Source organism: Aedes albopictus, chromosome 3 (assembly GCF_035046485.1).
Source record: "Aedes albopictus strain Foshan chromosome 3, AalbF5, whole genome shotgun sequence".
Taxonomy (NCBI): Eukaryota; Metazoa; Arthropoda; class Insecta; order Diptera; family Culicidae; genus Aedes; species Aedes albopictus.
In genome coordinates this window covers 167,845,418-167,864,421 of record NC_085138.1, presented here as the reverse complement: position 1 = coordinate 167,864,421, position 19,004 = coordinate 167,845,418, and the positions used below count along the sequence as shown (strand labels likewise).

Sequence of the window (19,004 nt, the reverse complement as noted above, 5' to 3'; positions counted from 1 at the left end):
TACGACCAAAGATGGAGGCACATCATCAACATCTCCAGGAAAACATGCAGAAGCAATGCATACCTCAGTATTTCCCTGGATTGTTGGGACCTCCATTTTAATCGCAACAATGTCTCTTGTAATAAACTCAGTAATGGGGCACGTTCGGTGTAGTACTAGATTTGTAGTAATGAGCTGAATTTTAGTATGGTGAGAAGGTCAATTCTCCGTTTCTGCTATGAAGTGGTGCAAAAAGCGTGGGTATTATGATTCTTTGCCTAATTTGATGATGTTTGAGCAAAACTTTGAATAACTATGTTGTTTATGTTGCAAGAAATAGAGAAAACAACAACAACATTGCCCAAAGTTTTGCTCAAACAGTATCAAATTAGGCAAGGAATCATAATACCCACGCTTTTTGTACCATTTCCTTGCAGAAACGGAGAATTTACCTTCTCACCATACTAAAATTCAGCTCATTACTACAGATCTAGTACTTCACCGATCTGTCCTATTGGGACAAATTTTGTTCTCCTGCTTACTAAAATGGCTGTTCTTGGATTAGACTGACTTTCGTCGTACAAAATACTACAATTCTGCGAAGAGCAACCCATTACCCTTCCACTATTTACCCAGGGCTCTTGAATTAAGCCCACGTCTAACTGTTCTCTAATAAATCTTCTGCTGAGCAGAATAATCGGGATACAGAAATACAGCTGTAATTCTGCAACAGATACATTAAAATTGCTCAAATTTGGTCTAATAGTATCTTAAGATGGGTTTAAAAATTTCCTGTGAATCGGTGCAGTACTTTTTGTTGTAGCAATGAAAGAGTAGAATGTGCGCCATTGAATTTTGTACAGCCCCTAGTTTTTCTTGTCAACGCTGTAACTTTTGAATTTGGCAAAGTAAATGGCTGAATTTTTTAACACAAACATCTCAATCTACATTTGTTGCATTGGCAAAATTTCAATGAAATCGATTCACTATCAACAATTCTACAGTCGAAACATGTGTTGGGACTGAACGTAATTTTAGCCCCTCAGACAGCAATTAGTCAGCACCTTTTATTGTTTCGATTGTACTATTGAAGGTACTATACCAATATTCATCAAATTTTGCAGGTATAATATACACATAATCAACTAGCTTTTGTGAAAATTTCATAAAAATTGGCAGAGAAATTCAAATGTTATGAATAGGCAAACATTGCACATAAAAAACACGAGACATTTTCACTAACACTCACCCCTATCAACACCAGTAGCTTTCAAACCAATTGATCAAAGTTGATGAAATTTTGCAAAAAAGTGTCTCTATAAGTATCATAAGCGCTAACGAAATTTAATAATTATTATGACAGAACTTTGAACTGTAGCGTAAAAGAACCATCTATTATGCGAATGAAAATTGGTCATGATTGTACAAAATGCTAAAAACCACGTCTGTTTGTTTTTCATCCACAGTTTTTAAAGCAATGAAATTTAACACAAATAATAAACATACACCAAAGCGTTCTCAGTCAATTATTTGACCATTTTTACCGATCCATTACAGAGCTATAGCCGTACTTCTGTGTCCCGATTATTATGGATACAGACTTTATGGTAAACTGGGATAATGTGCCTCTCTTTTAATTCCCCTAAGATGTTAGGCTAGGCGCACCACAATGGCGCAGTGTTCGTTCAGCGAGCCTGTCTGGGTCATATTGACCCGAACATCCTACTAGGGTTTAAGAATAACATAAATATGTTTGTGCTCATCACTGCTTTTTTTCTCAAAAACTGCATTTATTGATTGAGTAAAGTGTTACTAAACTAACTAAATGTTTCTATGACAAATGCCCATGTGTAGTGACGTAGTACTAAAAAACGTACATAGTACTAAAACAACGAGGTTTTATGCCTCTACTGAGTGCATCCGACCCGGACAAACTATCCATCACCGGTCCAGTTGTTGAAACCGGAGGTCCATGATTGAACCTGAGTTAGCACCGGAAATAAGTGTTCCCAAATGCATAGTTTAGGTGATATCTACAGCTGTTCTTGGCATTGTTTTCAATAAATAGCTGATTCTTGGTAGATAATTTGAAGTAGAATCTAGATCTGGCCTTTAATTTCTTATCGAAACGTGTTTTTTTTTTTAATTAAAATCAATTGTGTAAATTGAGACAGAAACCGCTATAAACCGATAAACGCTTAAAAGTATGCAATGATCTTGTAATAATTCGTTGGCTAAAAGTTTGACCCCATGTTACAGTTCTAGGTGGATTAATCACATGAGTAATACTTTTGAAAGAAAGGCTATAGTATACCTAACAAATCCTTCATAGACACTTTCTTTCTTCTTGGCGTAACGTCCTCATTGGGACAAAGCGTGCTTCTCAGCTTAGTGTTCTATGAGCACTTCCACAGTTATTAACTGAGAGCTTCCTCTGCCAATGACCATTTTGCATGCGTCTATCGTGTGGCAGGCACGAAGATACTCTATGCCCAAGGAAGTCAAGGAAATTTCCTTTACGAAAAGATCCTGGACCGACCGGGAATCGAACCCGTCACCCTCAGCATGGTCATGCTGAATACCCGTGCGTTTACCGCCTCGGCTATATGGGCCCTCATAGACACTAAACTTCTAAAATCACCTTTTCAGGTCCAAAATGATTATGTTCACGAAATTGGGTCTTAGGGAACAGTGTGCCCCGAGTCCTACCGCATGGGGGCAACTCATGCTAGAAAACAACCTCTGCATAGTAATCTTGCTTTGGCCAGCCATTTCAAGTTATTAAAGAGTTCAGAATAATTATAAAACGCCAGATTTGAGCTTGAGCTTGAGCTTGATTGACCGCCCGCAGTAGCAACTCCAGTATCGCCAGATCAGCTACACTCACACAAGGAACCAATGAGATATCTGCTTGGGATCAACAGGCATCTTCAGTGTGTGAGCGTTGGTGGTCTTGTATTATTAGGCACCCTACACACCACTCAAACCGTTTGACCAACATTGCCACCGCCCCCTGGTTCGTCGAACCAGCTTATGTTTCTGCAACCGTATGACGAACTGCCAAATCGTGTTGCACCAACATGTCACTGAAATCGCACTATGTTTGTGCAACAACACTACACACGGTTCGATTGGTTCGTCAAACATTGGCTCCGCCCACCGTTGGTTTGAGTAAAATCAAACTGGTTTGATTTTTGCCGACCAAACCGTCAACCGTCAAATCGGTTTGACGAACTGCCAAATCGGTTCGTCAAACAGCATCACACACGGTCAAACACAGCACCAACTCAACCACCAACCTGGGGGCGGAGTCAATGTTGGTCAAACCGTTTGAGTAGTGTGTAGGGTGCCTTAGGCGACAATGGCGCCTGCTGCGTCAGGTTGCAGGTCAATGGGGGAGGGGAGGAAAGTGATGATTGCAATCGCTTTCCCACATCAGGCCGTTGAATCCTCTGCGCCTGCACAAGGTCATGCAGATGTTGGTGTGTTGGTGGTAAATGTTTTTATTTTTGGCACATGGATCATGCATTGGTGCAAGGATGCCAGGCGTAAAGCGATAGATTGTGTGAAGATTACTGTGAAGCGGCACAGTCCGCTTGGTTGCATAACTTGTAGGCGTTATATGATAGATTGACACTGTGCTGTGATGAAAGTTGGAAGGAAGAGAAACGGCTTTTTTTTTCAATCCGTTCCTGGTTCTAGCGATCATACGAATATACATGAGATGTATATGTAGGAGAGAGAGAATGAGAGAGGAAGGAGATAGAAAGATACAAAGTAGGAGGAGAGGGACGAGCCAAGGATTGAACCCAGGACCTTCTGCATATGAATCAGAAGCGGTAGTCACTAGACCACCAAGCTCATCGATAATTATAAAACGCCAGATTTATAGATTAATTGCCAAAACATTGCACCAGGGAACAATTAAATCCGTTTCAAAAACTTGGGTGTTGCGAATATAAACGGTTTTATTTTTCAAGCTAGCCAACACACACCTACACACTCCCGACACACAGCTTGTAAACACACACGAGTGTCAATTTTCTTGCAACCACCTCTCTCAGCGCGGTTGCCAAACACGCCGTCGCGACGCTGTTCGGAAATGGTAAACATGATCAATCCACCATTATTCCAATTTTGTTCTCGTGTTCAAAGTTTAATATTTTCCATTCGCGATGGAAACTTTTACGAATAGTTGTTACAAAATTAGCTAAAATAGGCTCAAAACAATGTTTATCCATCTCCTCGCTATCCAACGGCTTGACAGCGGCAAATGGAGATATCGTGACAACAGTTTTGATTATATCCACAGCACCTAGATAACAATACTCTTCAATCAATCACACAGGTTCAACAATGTTTAACATAACCTCCATCTTCAATGTTTGGCTCCCTATGTTTGGCTCCCGCTGAGAGAGCATATTGTTCGTGCAGTTGAAAATCGGAATTTTTGACACGCGAAAATCGATAATTCTCCTAAACAGTGTGTAGGACGTACGTTGGGCATAGTGCGATGGATAGAGGACCAGGTCCGCTGTCCAGCGCACTACGTCGGACGTTAGGTTTCACGTATGGATTTTGGAGAAAAATCGATTGTCGGGTAGTATGGGACAAACATCAAATTCTCGCTCCAGTCGACTTTTTCGATTCCATTTAGGTCCCATATGAACTGTACAAAATTTCAGCGCAATCGGTGAAACTATAATTTAGCGCAAGCGGTTCAAAGTTTTCATAGGATTTACTATGGGAAAAGTTACACTTTCAGATAAAAAATCTCAGAGGTCGCCCCTTGTCCCCTTAATTCAAATCGATCAATGCTTCTTGTAGAAAAATCATTTATGAAACTTTCCTTCGAAGACCGCAAAACGATTGGATGCTTGTGGAAAAAGTTATAGATTTATTACCGATTAGTGATCGAACGAACGGCTTTTTGTTTTGTTTTATTAGCAGCACTGTAGCTGCTGCCTTGGCTGCTGCTGTTTCTGGGGGTGGTGATGCCTCCCGCCACCCCATGCAACAACGGCAGCAGCAGTGCTGCTGATAAAACAAAACAAAAAGCCGTTCGTTGGATTACTAATCGGTAATAAATCAATAACTTTTTCCACAAGCATCCAATCGTTTTACGGTCTTCGAAGGAAAGTTTCGTAAATGTTGTTTCTACAAGAAGCATTGATCGATTTGAATTAAGGAGACAAAGGGCGACCTCTGGGATTTTTTATCTGAAAGTGTAACTTTTCCCATAGTAAATCCTATGCAAACTTTGAACCGCTTGCGCTAAATTATAGTTTCACCGATTGCGCTGAAATTTTGTACAGTTCATATGGGGCCTAAATGGGATCTGAAAAGTCGACTGGAGCGAGGATTTATTTTTTTCATACAAGCGTGTCCCACACTATTGTCGGGTGTGGGGAAACTTCGGGTTTCAACCGCGACGACAATATTGAGTCAGTCCGCGACACTCAGGTTTGAACTCCCGGTATGACAAGTATCCTTACATGAAGACAACTCTTCCCATCGAGCATAACTTGTTTTCATATTTTACAGTTCCTGAGTATCAGCTGATTAAAAATAAAAAGTTTGTCCTGAGGTATTGAGGGTTAATGGAGTGATTTCTTTCCTGAGTTTCCATTACATCGAGTTGAACTTTCACATTACAGTAGACGTTCGACAACTGCAACATGTTTACGTTTCACTTACCGAATGAAATTCGATAACTGCAACAACTGATAGACGTCACATAACTGTCAGTTGCTGCAGAATGCAACCAATGTGCATTCGAAAAACATCGCATTGCAACAAAAGTGCATGTGATCGATCTGCTATTTTTGTATTGATTCGTAATTTGTCTTTCTAATATCCGTAGTCTTTATTTCTAAGCGGTGCTGAATATGTCATTTTGACATTCAATCAGATATATGGAGGTAAGCCCATCTCCGGTTAACACCAATCGTGACAACTTCTCAGACTTCGACAGTTCCTCTGCGGATATTGATCTCTCTATGAAGGATCTCATCTCGAGATCATCGGTATACCAGAATCTTTTCGTTCCCTAGGTATTCCACAAATGTTTGCACGTAAGTTCGTTGTTGCAGACAGTTCTTCACAGATGGTTCAAAAACCGATGATTCGACTGGTTTCGGTGTCTACAATGAATTTCATAGTGCCACCTTCATACTTCAAAAACCCTGTTCTGTATACGTTGTGGAGCTAGTGGCTATATATTACACCTTAGAGTACATTAGCACTATTCCACCTGAGCACTACTTCATTTTTACCGGCAGTCTAAGTTCTCTGCTAGAGGCTGTTCGGTCAACGAAACTGATGAAGCACTCAGCGTACTTCCTGAATAGAATATGCCAAGTGCCTTGGCTCATACACCATCACCATAGCTTCCGTATTGGGCTCTCGGAAAGCAATCTCTGTGTCTGCGGCATGGCTTACCAGGATATCTAGCATGTCGTATGGGGATACGATGAGTATCGTGAGGTCAGATCTGAGCTGCATGGAATTTTCCGGGTCCGAGGAACACAACAGAAACCCGTTAGAGAAGTGTTGGCAGGCCTAGATTTGGAATACATGAATTTGATTTATCAGTTTTTATTATGTTTCCAGTTCAAAACCGAATTAGCGACATTTTTTCTTTTACTTCCGCTGCTTTTGCCTTGCGTTAAACACAATGTCGGAAGTGGGGCGCTGTATTGTACACCTGGTACTCTATACAGCGCACCACTTCCGACATAGTGTTTAACGCAATGCAAACGCAGCGGAAGTAAAAGAAAAAATGTCGCTAATTCGGTTTTGAACTGGAAACATAATAAAACGTGTTGATCTCAGAGTTTGATGTAGTACGTTCCTTGTTTTTGTTGTTCGCCCCTGTCTGTCGCCGCCCCCTTCCATTTGTCCTATTCTTGTCGTTGTCTACCGATAAAGTCCTTTCCTTTTGGTTCCGTTACAGATCTGGACAATTTTTCCCATATTTTTTTTTAGTATAATTTAGCAAATAATTTAGTTTTAAACCCATGAATCCCTCTTTCCCATTTATTTTCTTTAATCCTTAACCTCAAAACAGCCGCGAGTACTTCGGCTTCCCAAACTAACATAGTATTAAGGCAGTAATAAATTGTAAAATGTATAAACAATGTAAAACAAATGATTTCGGCTCAGTTATGCCCATGTGAAGCCCAAGCCTTCCAAATAAACGAAAAAGTAAAAAAAAACGTGCCCGAGCACATAAACAGTGCTTAAAAAATCCATCTTTAAAAGCAACTAGCAATAATGGGAATGATTTTAGCAGTCGATTAAAAAGTTACAAGCAAGAATTTTTTTCATGCAAAACAAACATCTATGTATGCCCAAAGTCATCCTATTTTTTATTTTGTGTCAACTTATTCTATTCTTTAGAAAACGAAATTGAAAAAGTTAATAGTAAACTTCTGTTTTTTTTTCGTGGAGGAAAATGTTTTCCATTTTTTCAACAATCATTTTCTAGTGAAATTTTGTTAAAAAATGGTTTTTGGAAAAACGCAATAACGTTTTCCACCAGGAAAAAAAAATTTAGGAGATACCTTGATCCATACTCCATACATTTGTACGAAAACCGATTTTGAAATTATTGCTTCGTTATTTCATAAAAAATCAAAAACCAAAAAATGAGGAAATGATTCAAGTTTCGCCTTAAGTCTGTCCGGCTATAAATGAATTCCACATCCCAAGAAACAGATCTTGAAGGAAATGGAGGAAAACTAGCTAAACTAATAAGTATGAGATCATTTCACATCATTCAATGTACTTTTACGAGATGGGCTGGATAAATGAATAGAAAGCTGTATAACATATCAAAAATTCACATCATATCACATTTACACATTGGACAACATGCAAACGGTTTGTTGAATTGACACGGTTTTATGAAACAGAAAAAAAAGATTTTTTTTCGAAATTTTAATACATAAATGTGAAATGTAGTTACGGGAAAAGGCTGCCACAAAAAAAAACAAGTCACTATCCTCATTTTTTTTTTCTTATTGTTGTTTGAGTGTGCAGATGCAAAAGGCAGACATTCACCTTAAAAGAAGTTTCCTTTTTTGAGGACGTTTGTCGCTCGGGGTATCTAGGATGCAGGGCGGATATGTATTTATTAACACCAGCTTGCAGAAAAAAAAAACTTAAAATAATTTTCAATACTAGGTATAAATATAATATAAATAAAATATATTTTTACATACAAAAATACAGTACAAACAATAGTACAAACAAATACAGTAAGCGTTCGATAACTGCAACATGTTGACGTTTCACTTACCGAATGAAAATCGATAACTGCAACAACTGACAGACGTCAAAGAGCTGTCAGTTTCTGGAGAATGCCACCAATGTGCATTTGAAAAACATCACAATGTAGCAAAAGTGCATGCGAAAAACATCACATCGCTGTTGACATTTCATTTCGACGGATAGCGGTGAGATAACTGCAAAATTGTTGCACTTAGTGAACTTGCAGTTAAAGTGTTTGCACCAAGCGAACGACTTCTGTGATTCTTCATGTAATAAACACTTTTGCAATGCACTCTATGCATTCAGAATTTTAAGATGATATTCAAGCTAAATATCTTTCAATTCGTTATTTTAATACACCTAGCGCCATCTGCTGGGCTAATTTAGATTCAATTTATTTATCATAAGATTGTCCTTGGTCGCCCGGTTCAACTTTGACATCGCAGATGTCATGAAGAATTGTGTTAAATAAAAACACATTCAAATATGCACCTTTCGATAACTAAACGACCAAAACTACTAAAAAGGCAACTTCTTCGAGCTTTTTTCACTAAAAAGCATGAGCTTGAGTTTGATTGACCGCCCGTAGATGCTAGTTCAGTATCGCCAGACCAGCTACACTCACACAAGGAACTAATGAGATAATGGGCGACAATGGCGCCTGCCACGTCAGATTGCAGGTCAATGTGGGGAAGTGGAAGGAAGTAATGATTGCAATCGTTTGTATCCACATCAGACCGAATATGCCTCTGCGAGTGCACAAATTCATGCGGATGTCGGAGTGTTGGAGGGGATGTGGTTGGCAGAGGGTTCACACATTGGTGCGTGGATGCAAGGCGTAAGGTGATAGAGGTGTGTTTTATTATTCTGAAGATGTGCGGCACAGTTCGCTTGGTTGCATAACTATTAGGCGTTATCTGATAGATAGATTGACACTGAGCTGTGAAAGTTTGAAAGGAAGGGAATCGCCTTTTTCAACCCGATTCTGTTCTAGCGATGGCTATGAACATGTGAATATACATGAATTGCATTTGTAGAGAGGAGGGCGAAATAATATAGAAAGATACAAAGTGGAAGGAAAGGGGCGGGCCAGGGATTGAACTCAGGACTTTCTGCATACAAATCAGAAGCGGTGGTCACTAGACCACCAAGTCCGCATTTTATTCGTTAAAAACTATGCAATGTTGGAAATCTGGTCTCGACATGTTCACAAAAGTTGTGTATTTCATGGACAGAAACATTTTGTCTAAAAAAAGCATGAAGATATTTTAATAATTTGCAAGAAATAATCGTATAACATCATTTTCATACCAAAAACCTTTCTAGAACAAAACTCCTGGTTTGGTTTGCAAGTTTTTACAGGTACTATCAGAAACCGTAGTCGAAAATGAGTGTACTTTTCATTACCTCAAAAATGTTGCAAAGTGTAATAAAAGAAGCAGATCCAATGTTTTCAATTGAAATGACTTTCATAAACGACAGAAAAAAAATCCCAAAAATGCTTCCAAACAATCATCTATAGATCCTCAACTTCTCCAGGTATGATCACTATTTGAACGCAATGCGAATATTGCCTTCGAGATCATCACTACTGAATCCATTTATCGAATCGTTGCTCAATTGGTTGCTTCTGTGTGTGCAGTGCACCCAATCCAGGAGCACTACCATGTTCATTGTTCATCCATTTGTTGCTTTGTATAGTGGTAATCACGTTCAAATGTATGCGTGTCTCTTTTGTAGGTGTAGTTGTGAAACTTGAGGGAAAATATATGCACTCTTACCCCGGTTGTTAGTTTTATCATTATTTAGCCGTTTTACCCAAATCAATTGGGTAATATTTTCATATGCAATCTGAATAGCCTTTGTATTGGCGTGCATTTTTGTGTATGGAAAAAAATCAAGCTAGTGTACGTGTGTTGAAATGTCACTTATCTCTATTAACGTTATCATTTCACGCTTCAGCAAACGTAGAAAACTTCGAATGTTTTCCGCCAACCAACCTCCCTCCACCCCATGCGCAACCCGAACAAGTAGGAACCCAATTGCACAAGCAGAAATAAGGTGAACCATTTATGGGAAATGGACTTCTGCCTGGTTGTTTATAGCGTACATTGGCTCGAGTAGAGTATGATAACCTTAGAATCGGTACTTTTACGAGCGGGGCTTCATAGTCTTGAGGGTTACATTTGTACGCTTTGTAAGCGTAGGGTCATAGGTTCAATTTCCAGCCCCACCATCTGTTCGCTACCGACAAGTACGCTCCGGTCGCAAATGTGCCCCACTTTCCCCTATCACGCAAGAGAAGATGGAAAACGTCAAACGCGGGAGCACCATCATCAGCAGCAAGTTGCTCACCCGCCGCCAGCACCACCATCATCGCCACTCATCGATGTAAACACGCGCTCGTGAGTGAACGCGCGCGTGCCGCCACCGCCACCGTCGGGAACTCAGCGTCATCATCATCATCGCCGTCATCGCGCGCGGAGAGAGCCGACCGCGTGTGTTGCAGTGACACCAGATTTCCGGATTGTTCTGGAGTTTTCGAATTCTTGTCGTGCAACATTTTTGAGCGCTATATAAGCAGACGCGTTCCAGCGTACTGCGAAACAGTTTTTTCTGACCCGGCAAACGGTCAAGTGTTAAGTGTACTTATAAGCGTTGGCGTGGCTTAGACAACGCCAAGTGAAGTTAATAAAGTGGTTTAAGTTAAAACCAGTGCGTTTTCTTTCCGAGGAAAGAAATTCCCCGTTTGAGGCACTGCGGAGCCCCAAACATTTTGGTCCGTCCGAACCGGATTCAGTGCCCGTGGAGTGGAACCGGCCTACAGTCCCCGGTTCACCATCGACTCCTGCTGGTCATCGAGGCGACCAGTCGAGGAATCCCTGCCGGTCTGTGGACGATCGGCACCAACGGTGTCTTCTTTGCCGCCGGCAAAGACACCATCCCATCGGAGGACATCTACCGATCGACGAGTCGGTCGGTATCACCGAAGCTTTCTGCTGGTCGAGGAGCGATCAGTGGAAACGAGACCCTTCCCCTGAAGGATTTTCTGCCGGTCAGCGAGGAGATCGGCACAAGTGCGTCGTTCCTCTGGTCAACAAGGAGACCAGCCGAGGATCCCCGTCGGTCAGAGGAGATCGGCACTGTCGGTGACAACCTGCGAGGACACCGAAGAGGAGAACTTCGACTAACCGTCGGTCGTAACCCCCCACCCAAACGAAGTACGTGTGACGAAGAGAAATGTCGCCTCTGAATCACACACCGAAGTTGGAGAGTAAGAAAAAGGGCAAGAAGGAGGAAGAGATGGATGACGTCAAGACCCTCATCTATCACCGTGGCCAAATCAAGAGGAAGGTCACAATGATCAACCAAACCCTGGAGGAAGCAGAGGACGATCCGACGAAGATTACGCCTTCACTTCTGAAGGTCTTCGCGAAGAGGCTGGAGCTGCACTACCAGGAGTACGAAGCAGCTCACCGAGAAGTGCTGGATGCTACACCGCCGTCCAAATTCGAGGAACAGGGCGAAATGCAGATGGCTTTCGACATGCTGCATATCGAAGCGACGGATCGACTCGAGCGGCTCTCCACGAAGCTGACTGCCGGTGGTGCCCCTGCAATGGCAACCGGCAACCCACAGGTCATCATCCAGCAACAACCGTTGCGAGCTCCGATTCCCAGCTTCGATGGGAAAGTGGAGAATTGGCCGAAGTTCCGAGCAATGTTTGAGGACATCGTCGTGCGCAGCAATGAATCTGACGCCATGAAGCTGCACCATCTGGACAAGGCCCTGATAAGCGAAGCGTCCGGATGGATTACTGCAAAGATGATCCAGGAGAATAACTTCCAGCAGACCTGGAAGCAGCTTCAAGACCAGTTCGAAAATCCTCGGGTGATCGTTGACACCCATCTGGCGGGTCTCTTGGAGCTGAAGCCGATTTCGAAGAGGAACCACAAGGACCTGCTGGAGCTGGTCAAGGCGGTCAACCGGCACATCGGAGGACTAGAGTACCAAGGCGTAAAGGTCGACGCGATGTCTGGTCTGTTGCTGACAAAGATCGTCACGGCCCGACTGGATGACCAGACACTTCAGCTGTGGGAGAGGACTCAGGAGCACGGTAAGCTGCCTGACTTCGACAAGACGATGAAATTCCTGCAGAACGAGTGTCAGGTGTTGGAGCGATTCCAGAACCGTCAACACCAAGCATCTCCAACGATGGAAGGAAGCTTCAGGCCATCCAACACGAAGTCTACAAGCCAGAAAGTACACGCTGCAACCCCGACGAGCAAGCCGCAGCGTTGTCTTCTGTGTAACGAGGATCATCGCCACTTCGAGTGCCCTTTGTTCAACAAGTGGACAACAACGCAACGTACAGAGAAGGTAAAGGAGTTGAATCTATGCTTTAACTGCCTAAGTCCAGGACATCGATCCGCCAAGTGCCCATCCAGGAAGACTTGTGCGGAGTGCCAGCGAAAGCACCACACGCTTCTGCATGAGATCCCAAGGCCATCACCAGAGAAGCTCGCTCAACCGGTACAGCAGGCAAGCACAGCTCCAGTGAACCAACCGGCGTCGCCATCGCAGTTACCTTCTCGATCATCGTCAAACACGGCTGTTCCGAACAACCAACCGTTGGAACAGAAGACGGTGATGCTCATGACAGCTCTGGTGAATTTGCGAGACCTCTGCAACAGGAAGGTACCCTGTCGTGTGCTTCTTGATTCTGGATCGCAGATGAGCTTCATTTCACGGAGTATGGCAGATCGTCTGGCGGTACACCGGGCTCCAACGCTTGTACCAATTACGGGAGTAGGTGCAGCCAGGACTTGCGCTCATGAGAAGTTGACAGTGGCAGTCGAATCCAGGTACACTGACTTCTCAACGATGGTCGAATGCTTGGTGATTCCCAAGGTGACAGGAGCCATCCCCACAACCCAACTGGATATCTCGAAGTGGCCGATTCCGACATCCGTGTTTCTGGCTGATCCCGAGTTCAATACGCCTGGCCAAATCGATATGCTGCTTGGCGTATCCCATTTCCTCCGACTGCTCAAATTGGGAAGAATCCAGCTGCGAGAGGACTTGCCCGACCTCCAGGAGACGCAATTTGGATGGGTGGTCGCTGGTGACGTCGAGGAAGAACAGAACGATCAGCAGTGCTATGTATCCTCAGCCAGCACACTCTCCGAGACCATGAAAAGGTTTTGGGAAGTCGAAGAAGTCAACGATGCTGATCAACCTACGGACCAGGAGGAATGCGAAAAGAAGTTTCTGGATACCCACTATCGAGACGTGGACGGCAGATATGTTGTGTCGCTGCCTTTCCGAGAATATCCTCCCCAGCTGAAGGACAACCGAGAGTTAGCCCTGCGTCGCTTCTTTTCCCTTGAAAGGCGGATGAAGAAGGATCCTGCTCTCAAACTCCAGTACAGCAAGTTCATCGACGACTATGAAGCCCTGGGACACTGCCGAAAGATCATCGAGGATTGCGATGCACCGAGTCAACCCCGGTACTACATGCCCCATCATGCGGTACTGCGTCCATCGAGCTCCAGTACAAAGCTTCGTGTGGTGTTCGATGCATCAGCCAAGGCTTCGCCATCTGACGTTGCTCTCAATCAAGCTCTTCTGGTGGGAGCAACAGTGCAGAACGACATCTTCGTGATCCTCGTTCGCTTCCGGAAGCACTTCGTTGTGTTCACGGCTGATATTTCGAAGATGTATCGGCAGATTAAGGTAGTTCCAGCCCATTCGTGCTTCCAAAGGATCTTCTGGCGAGATGATCCTGCGCAACCTCTTCGGGTACTGGAGTTGACAACGGTGACGTATGGAACAGCGTGCGCTCCATTCCTCGCGACAAGGTGTTTGTTGCAGCTGAGTATCGACGAGGCCGACTCCTTTCCCATCGCTGCGAACATCATCCGAGAAGATTGCTACGTCGACGACATCTTATCTGGAGCTGATACCGTAGCCGAAGCCATCGAATGCCAGACCCAGCTTATTGGAATGCTGAAATCCGCTGGGTTCCCTGTCCATAAGTGGAGCTCCAACTCTCCGAAGCTACTTGAATGCATCCCTGAATCAGATCGTGAGGAGTTGGTGAATCTGACAGACGGCTGCGAAGGAGTCATGAAAACTCTAGGTTTGACCTGGAGTCCGCAGCGGGATGAGTTTGCATTCGTCGCTAACCATCTTGCTAACGAATCCAAACCACCGACCAAGCGATCTGTCCTTTCCGAAATCAGCAAGCTGTTTGATCCGATTGGTCTTCTATCCCCGGTAATCATTATCGCCAAACTCATCATGCAGAGGATTTGGCTAGCAGGAGTTCCGTGGGATGCGAAACTGGAGGGCGACTTGTTACAAGAATGGTTGCAATTTCGAACTTCTCTTCAGCAAGTAAGTAGCATCAGAATTCCTCGGTGTGTCGTAACACCGAACTACATCGCTGTTGAGGTGCATGGCTTCTCGGATGCATCGAAACTGGCATATGGAGCAGCGGTGTATCTGCGCAGCATTTTCCCTGACGGATCCGCAAGTCTAAGCTTGCTGTGCAGCAAATCGAAGGTGGCTCCTACAAAGCAAGTCACCATTCCCCGTATGGAGCTGCTGGGAGCGTTTCTCCTGGCTCGACTGGTTTCCAAGGTCCTCGGATCGCTCGACTTGAAGGTGGACAATACCATTCTCTGGACGGACAGCCAGATAGTCCTCGCTTGGCTGAAGAAACCACTGACATCCCTTCAAGTGTTCGTTCGGAATCGTATCGGGAAAATACAGGAGCTCGCCGGCCCGCTGAGTGCGCAATGGAAGTACATCTCAACGAAAGAAAATCCGGCAGACATCGTGTCACGAGGACAACTACCAGAAGCATTGCGTACCAACGATCTGTGGTGGACGGGACCCAAGTTTCTGCAGAGTGTAGAGTACGAGGCGGAGATCCCAGCAGATCTGCCTGACGATGTCATCCCGGAGATTAGAGCAACACCGATCATCGCAGCGTTGGCCATCAACCAAGATGAACTGCCTGTGTTTTCGAAGTACAGCTCATTTCGGAAACTACAGCGCGTGACTGCTCTAGTTCAGCGATTTATTCGGAACTGCCGAATAAAGAACGCCTCACAGCGCGTTACCAGTCATCGTCCAACGATTCCAGAGTTACGAGAGTCTCTGGAACTCATCGTGAAGGTTATCCAGCATGAGACGCTAGCGGATGAAATTCATCGCATGGACGCCAACGAGCCGTGCAAGCGGATCTACGCGCTGCATCCCATCTACTGCAACGGAGTTCTACGAGTCGGAGGGAGACTTCAGCATTCGAACCTTCCATTCGCCAGCAAACATCAGTTCGTGTTACCAAAGCATCCGATCACCGATCTCATCATCAAGGCCTACCACGAGGAGCTAATGCACATCGGTCCCTCTGGTCTACTGGCGGCCCTTCGTTTGAAGTTTTGGCTGCTAGACGGACGATCATCCGTACGGAAGATTACGAGATCCTGCGTCCACTGTTTTCGTTCCAGACCAAAGGGTTCCAGCCAACTAATGGGAAGCCTGCCGTCCTGCCGAGTGACCCAAGCACATCCATTCGAAAGGACTGGCGTAGACTACGCAGGCCCGGTACTGGTCAAGGAGGGCCGGTACAAACCACGACTTGTGAAGGCCTACATTGCCGTATTTGTTTGCATGGCAACAAAGGCGGTTCATCTGGAGTTGGTCTCCGACATGACCAGCGAGGCCTTCTTAGCAGCATTCCACCGGTTTACCAGTCGGCGTGGCTTGAGCAAGGAAGTATATTCCGATAATGGGAGTAACTTCAAGGGTGCCAAATCGGAACTGCGCGAGCTGTATCAACTCTTCCGAAACCGCGAAGCTGTTAACCACATCGAGGAGTATTGTCAACCGAAGGAAATCGCCTGGCATTTCATCCCTCCCGAAGCACCGAATTTCGGCGGCCTTTGGGAGGCTGCGGTGAAAAGTGCCAAGTACCATCTGAAGCGAACTTTGAGAGATGCCAAGCTGACTTTTGAGGAATACGCTACGGTATTAACGCAGGTGGAGGCGATCCTCAATTCTCGACCTCTTTTCTCCATGTCTGCCGACCCGTCCGATCCAGAAGTGATAACTCCTGGTCACTTTCTCGTTGGACGTCCTCTCATCGCCACCCCAGAGCCTACCTACGACGATGTACCATTGAATCGATTGTCCCGATGGCAATATTTGCAGCATCTTCGCGAGCAATTTTGGAGACAGTGGAGAAAGGATTACCTACTGAGTCTGCAACCTCGAACGAAGAACCAACAAACGAGTCCGAATATTCGTCCTGGAATGATCGTTTTGGTTGAGGAGAAAGATCTGCCATCTCAAAGCTGGAGACTTGGTAGAATAACCAACGTGTACCCTGGATCGGACAATCTTGTGCGAGCTGTCGACGTGAGGATTGGCGGAACAACATACCGACGAGCCATTTCCAAACTCTCCATTCTGCCGATCGAAGACAACTGCAATCCACATTGCAGTGCTTCAGATGACTTCCAGCCCGGGGGTGCATGTTCGCTACCGACAAGTACGCTCCGGTCGCAAATGTGCCCCACTTTCCCCTATCACGCAAGAGAAGATGGAAAACGTCAAACGCGGGAGCACCATCATCAGCAGCAAGTTGCTCACCCGCCGCCAGCACCACCATCATCGCCACTCATCGATGTAAACACGCGCTCGTGAGTGAACGCGCGCGTGCCGCCACCGCCACCGTCGGGAACTCAGCGTCATCATCATCATCGCCGTCATCGCGCGCGGAGAGAGCCGACCGCGTGTGTTGCAGTGACACCAGATTTCCGGATTGTTCTGGAGTTTTCGAATTCTTGTCGTGCAACATTTTTGAGCGCTATATAAGCAGACGCGTTCCAGCGTACTGCGAAACAGTTTTTTCTGACCCGGCAAACGGTCAAGTGTTAAGTGTACTTATAAGCGTTGGCGTGGCTTAGACAACGCCAAGTGAAGTTAATAAAGTGGTTTAAGTTAAAACCAGTGCGTTTTCTTTCCGAGGAAAGAAATTCCCCGTTTGAGGCACTGCGGAGCCCCAAACACCATCAACAACTTTTCGTAATGCCAGCAACGATTCTTGGATCTTGGATAAGTGGAATGATCCGAGCAGCATCTCATATCTTTTCTGAAACTGATTTATCTCGGCATATCTGTTTGTGAGTCCAACATGCTGAATTTAGCAGTCGGTTATTCTTTCCTATTCGGGCTCTTTTCAGTATCGCGCCAGACACTCTGATTGATGCACTCGATCAACTAACCAGATTGGCAACATGTAGACTATTAGCGATTCTCGGCCAACAAAAACAACAGCAACGATGATTCCACCGCATATAGGAACACACCTGTGTGATGGAGATCATGATCAAGTCTTGGATCAGTGCATTATGAGTTTATGAAAATCACACCTGTGCGCGCGCGCAGTCAGTTGGTATAAACGGGCTATCAAGTTACCAACCTACCTACATGTTTTGTAGATCAGCTTGACGAGGGTGAGAGTGGGAAGACGAGAGAGGAAAACGCTTATCGACGTGCCTACTGGGCGATGTAAATGAAGCGATTACCTTTTGATGGATGTAAGAAAATTTATGCGTGATTGCCTTTCTGCAACATTAGGATTAGACAAGTAGGAATCTGTAAGGTATGCTTATGCTTTTGTGGTTGAAATTGTAAAGATTATTTATATGAGCCCATTACAAACTCGATAATTGAATAGTACATTATATTATATACACCTGTTTCTTATTTGTGTTCCTGTTGTTTTGTGGAATTGCTACTTCTACTGTTTTTTTTTTATATCGGGAACTATGCTATTTTGTTATCAAAATAACTCAAACTATAAACACACAGCTAATGAGTCAATTCAAAAAAATCCACTCTGATATTATTAAGGTACACCGGGGCAAGTTGAAACGGGTGGGGCAAGATGACACGCAAAGTTTTGGAATAGATTTCAATATAGGGTCTGGGACCATTTGGGCAGGAGCACTTATTTTGGGCACTTGCTGCCATAACTCAGCCAATTTCAAACCAATTGGCTTGAATTTTTGAACAAAGCTAGATACTGATCGTGTCTCAAAAATCAAGTTAATCGGTTCAGAATTGACTAAGTTATAACAGCAAGTGCCCAAAATAGGTGCTCCTGCCCAAATGGTTCCAGACCCTAATTTGGAAATGTTTCTTTCGCCAAAAGATTGTTTTAATCAAAACTATGTATTATGGTATTCAAGTTGTTTATCACCATCATTGGATAACGCCATGTTAACCCGCTGTTTCATCTTTCCCCACCCATTTCAACTTGCCCCGGTGTACCTTATATTACTGACTTGCATTTTCTTTATCACTTGTTAGAGCTTAAAACGAGTGACACAGTAGTAACATGGTAGTAATTCAACATAAAATAACTCCATTTCTGGAAATTTTAGGACAGATTTTTTGCTCAGCATATTTATATTGAAATTCCTGTCAAATTAGTGATAGTTTTTTTTTCTGGTGAATTCCTAACGAGAACATTAGTAAAGTTTTGAGTACATCCCAAAGTAACCAGGACGCACTATTATTCGCCTCGCATGCTAATACTGTGCTGTTATAGAATGGGCATGCTTCATATTGGCCGAGTAATAGCTCTATAAGTCCAATAAGAGCTAAATATACTGCTAAGCTGAGTGTCGCGGACTGACTCAATATGCTCTCTCAGCGGGAGCCAAACAATG

General features: G+C 44.2%; 1 protein-coding gene across 1 annotated transcript; it reads left to right on the top strand.

Annotated features, from left to right (window-relative positions):
- Positions 1-11,493: 11,493 nt before the first annotated feature.
- Positions 11,494-17,842, top strand: LOC134290440 (uncharacterized). Its single transcript, XM_062857586.1, has 2 exons — positions 11,494-16,816; positions 17,769-17,842. The coding sequence occupies exons 1-2, from the start codon at positions 11,494-11,496 to the stop codon at positions 17,840-17,842; spliced, it is 5,397 nt and encodes a 1,798-aa protein (XP_062713570.1).
- Positions 17,843-19,004: the final 1,162 nt, after the last annotated feature.

What these genes read in the sequence shown, in the direction of transcription:
- LOC134290440 (XM_062857586.1), top strand. Translation starts at nt 11,494, where the DNA reads ATGTCGCCTCTGAATCACACACCGAAGTTGGAGAGTAAGAAAAAGGGC. An exon ending in TGCATGTTCGCTACCGACAA is followed by an intron (nt 16,817 to 17,768) that starts GTACGCTCCGGT and finishes CATGTTTTGTAG; the next exon opens with ATCAGCTTGACGAGGGTGAG.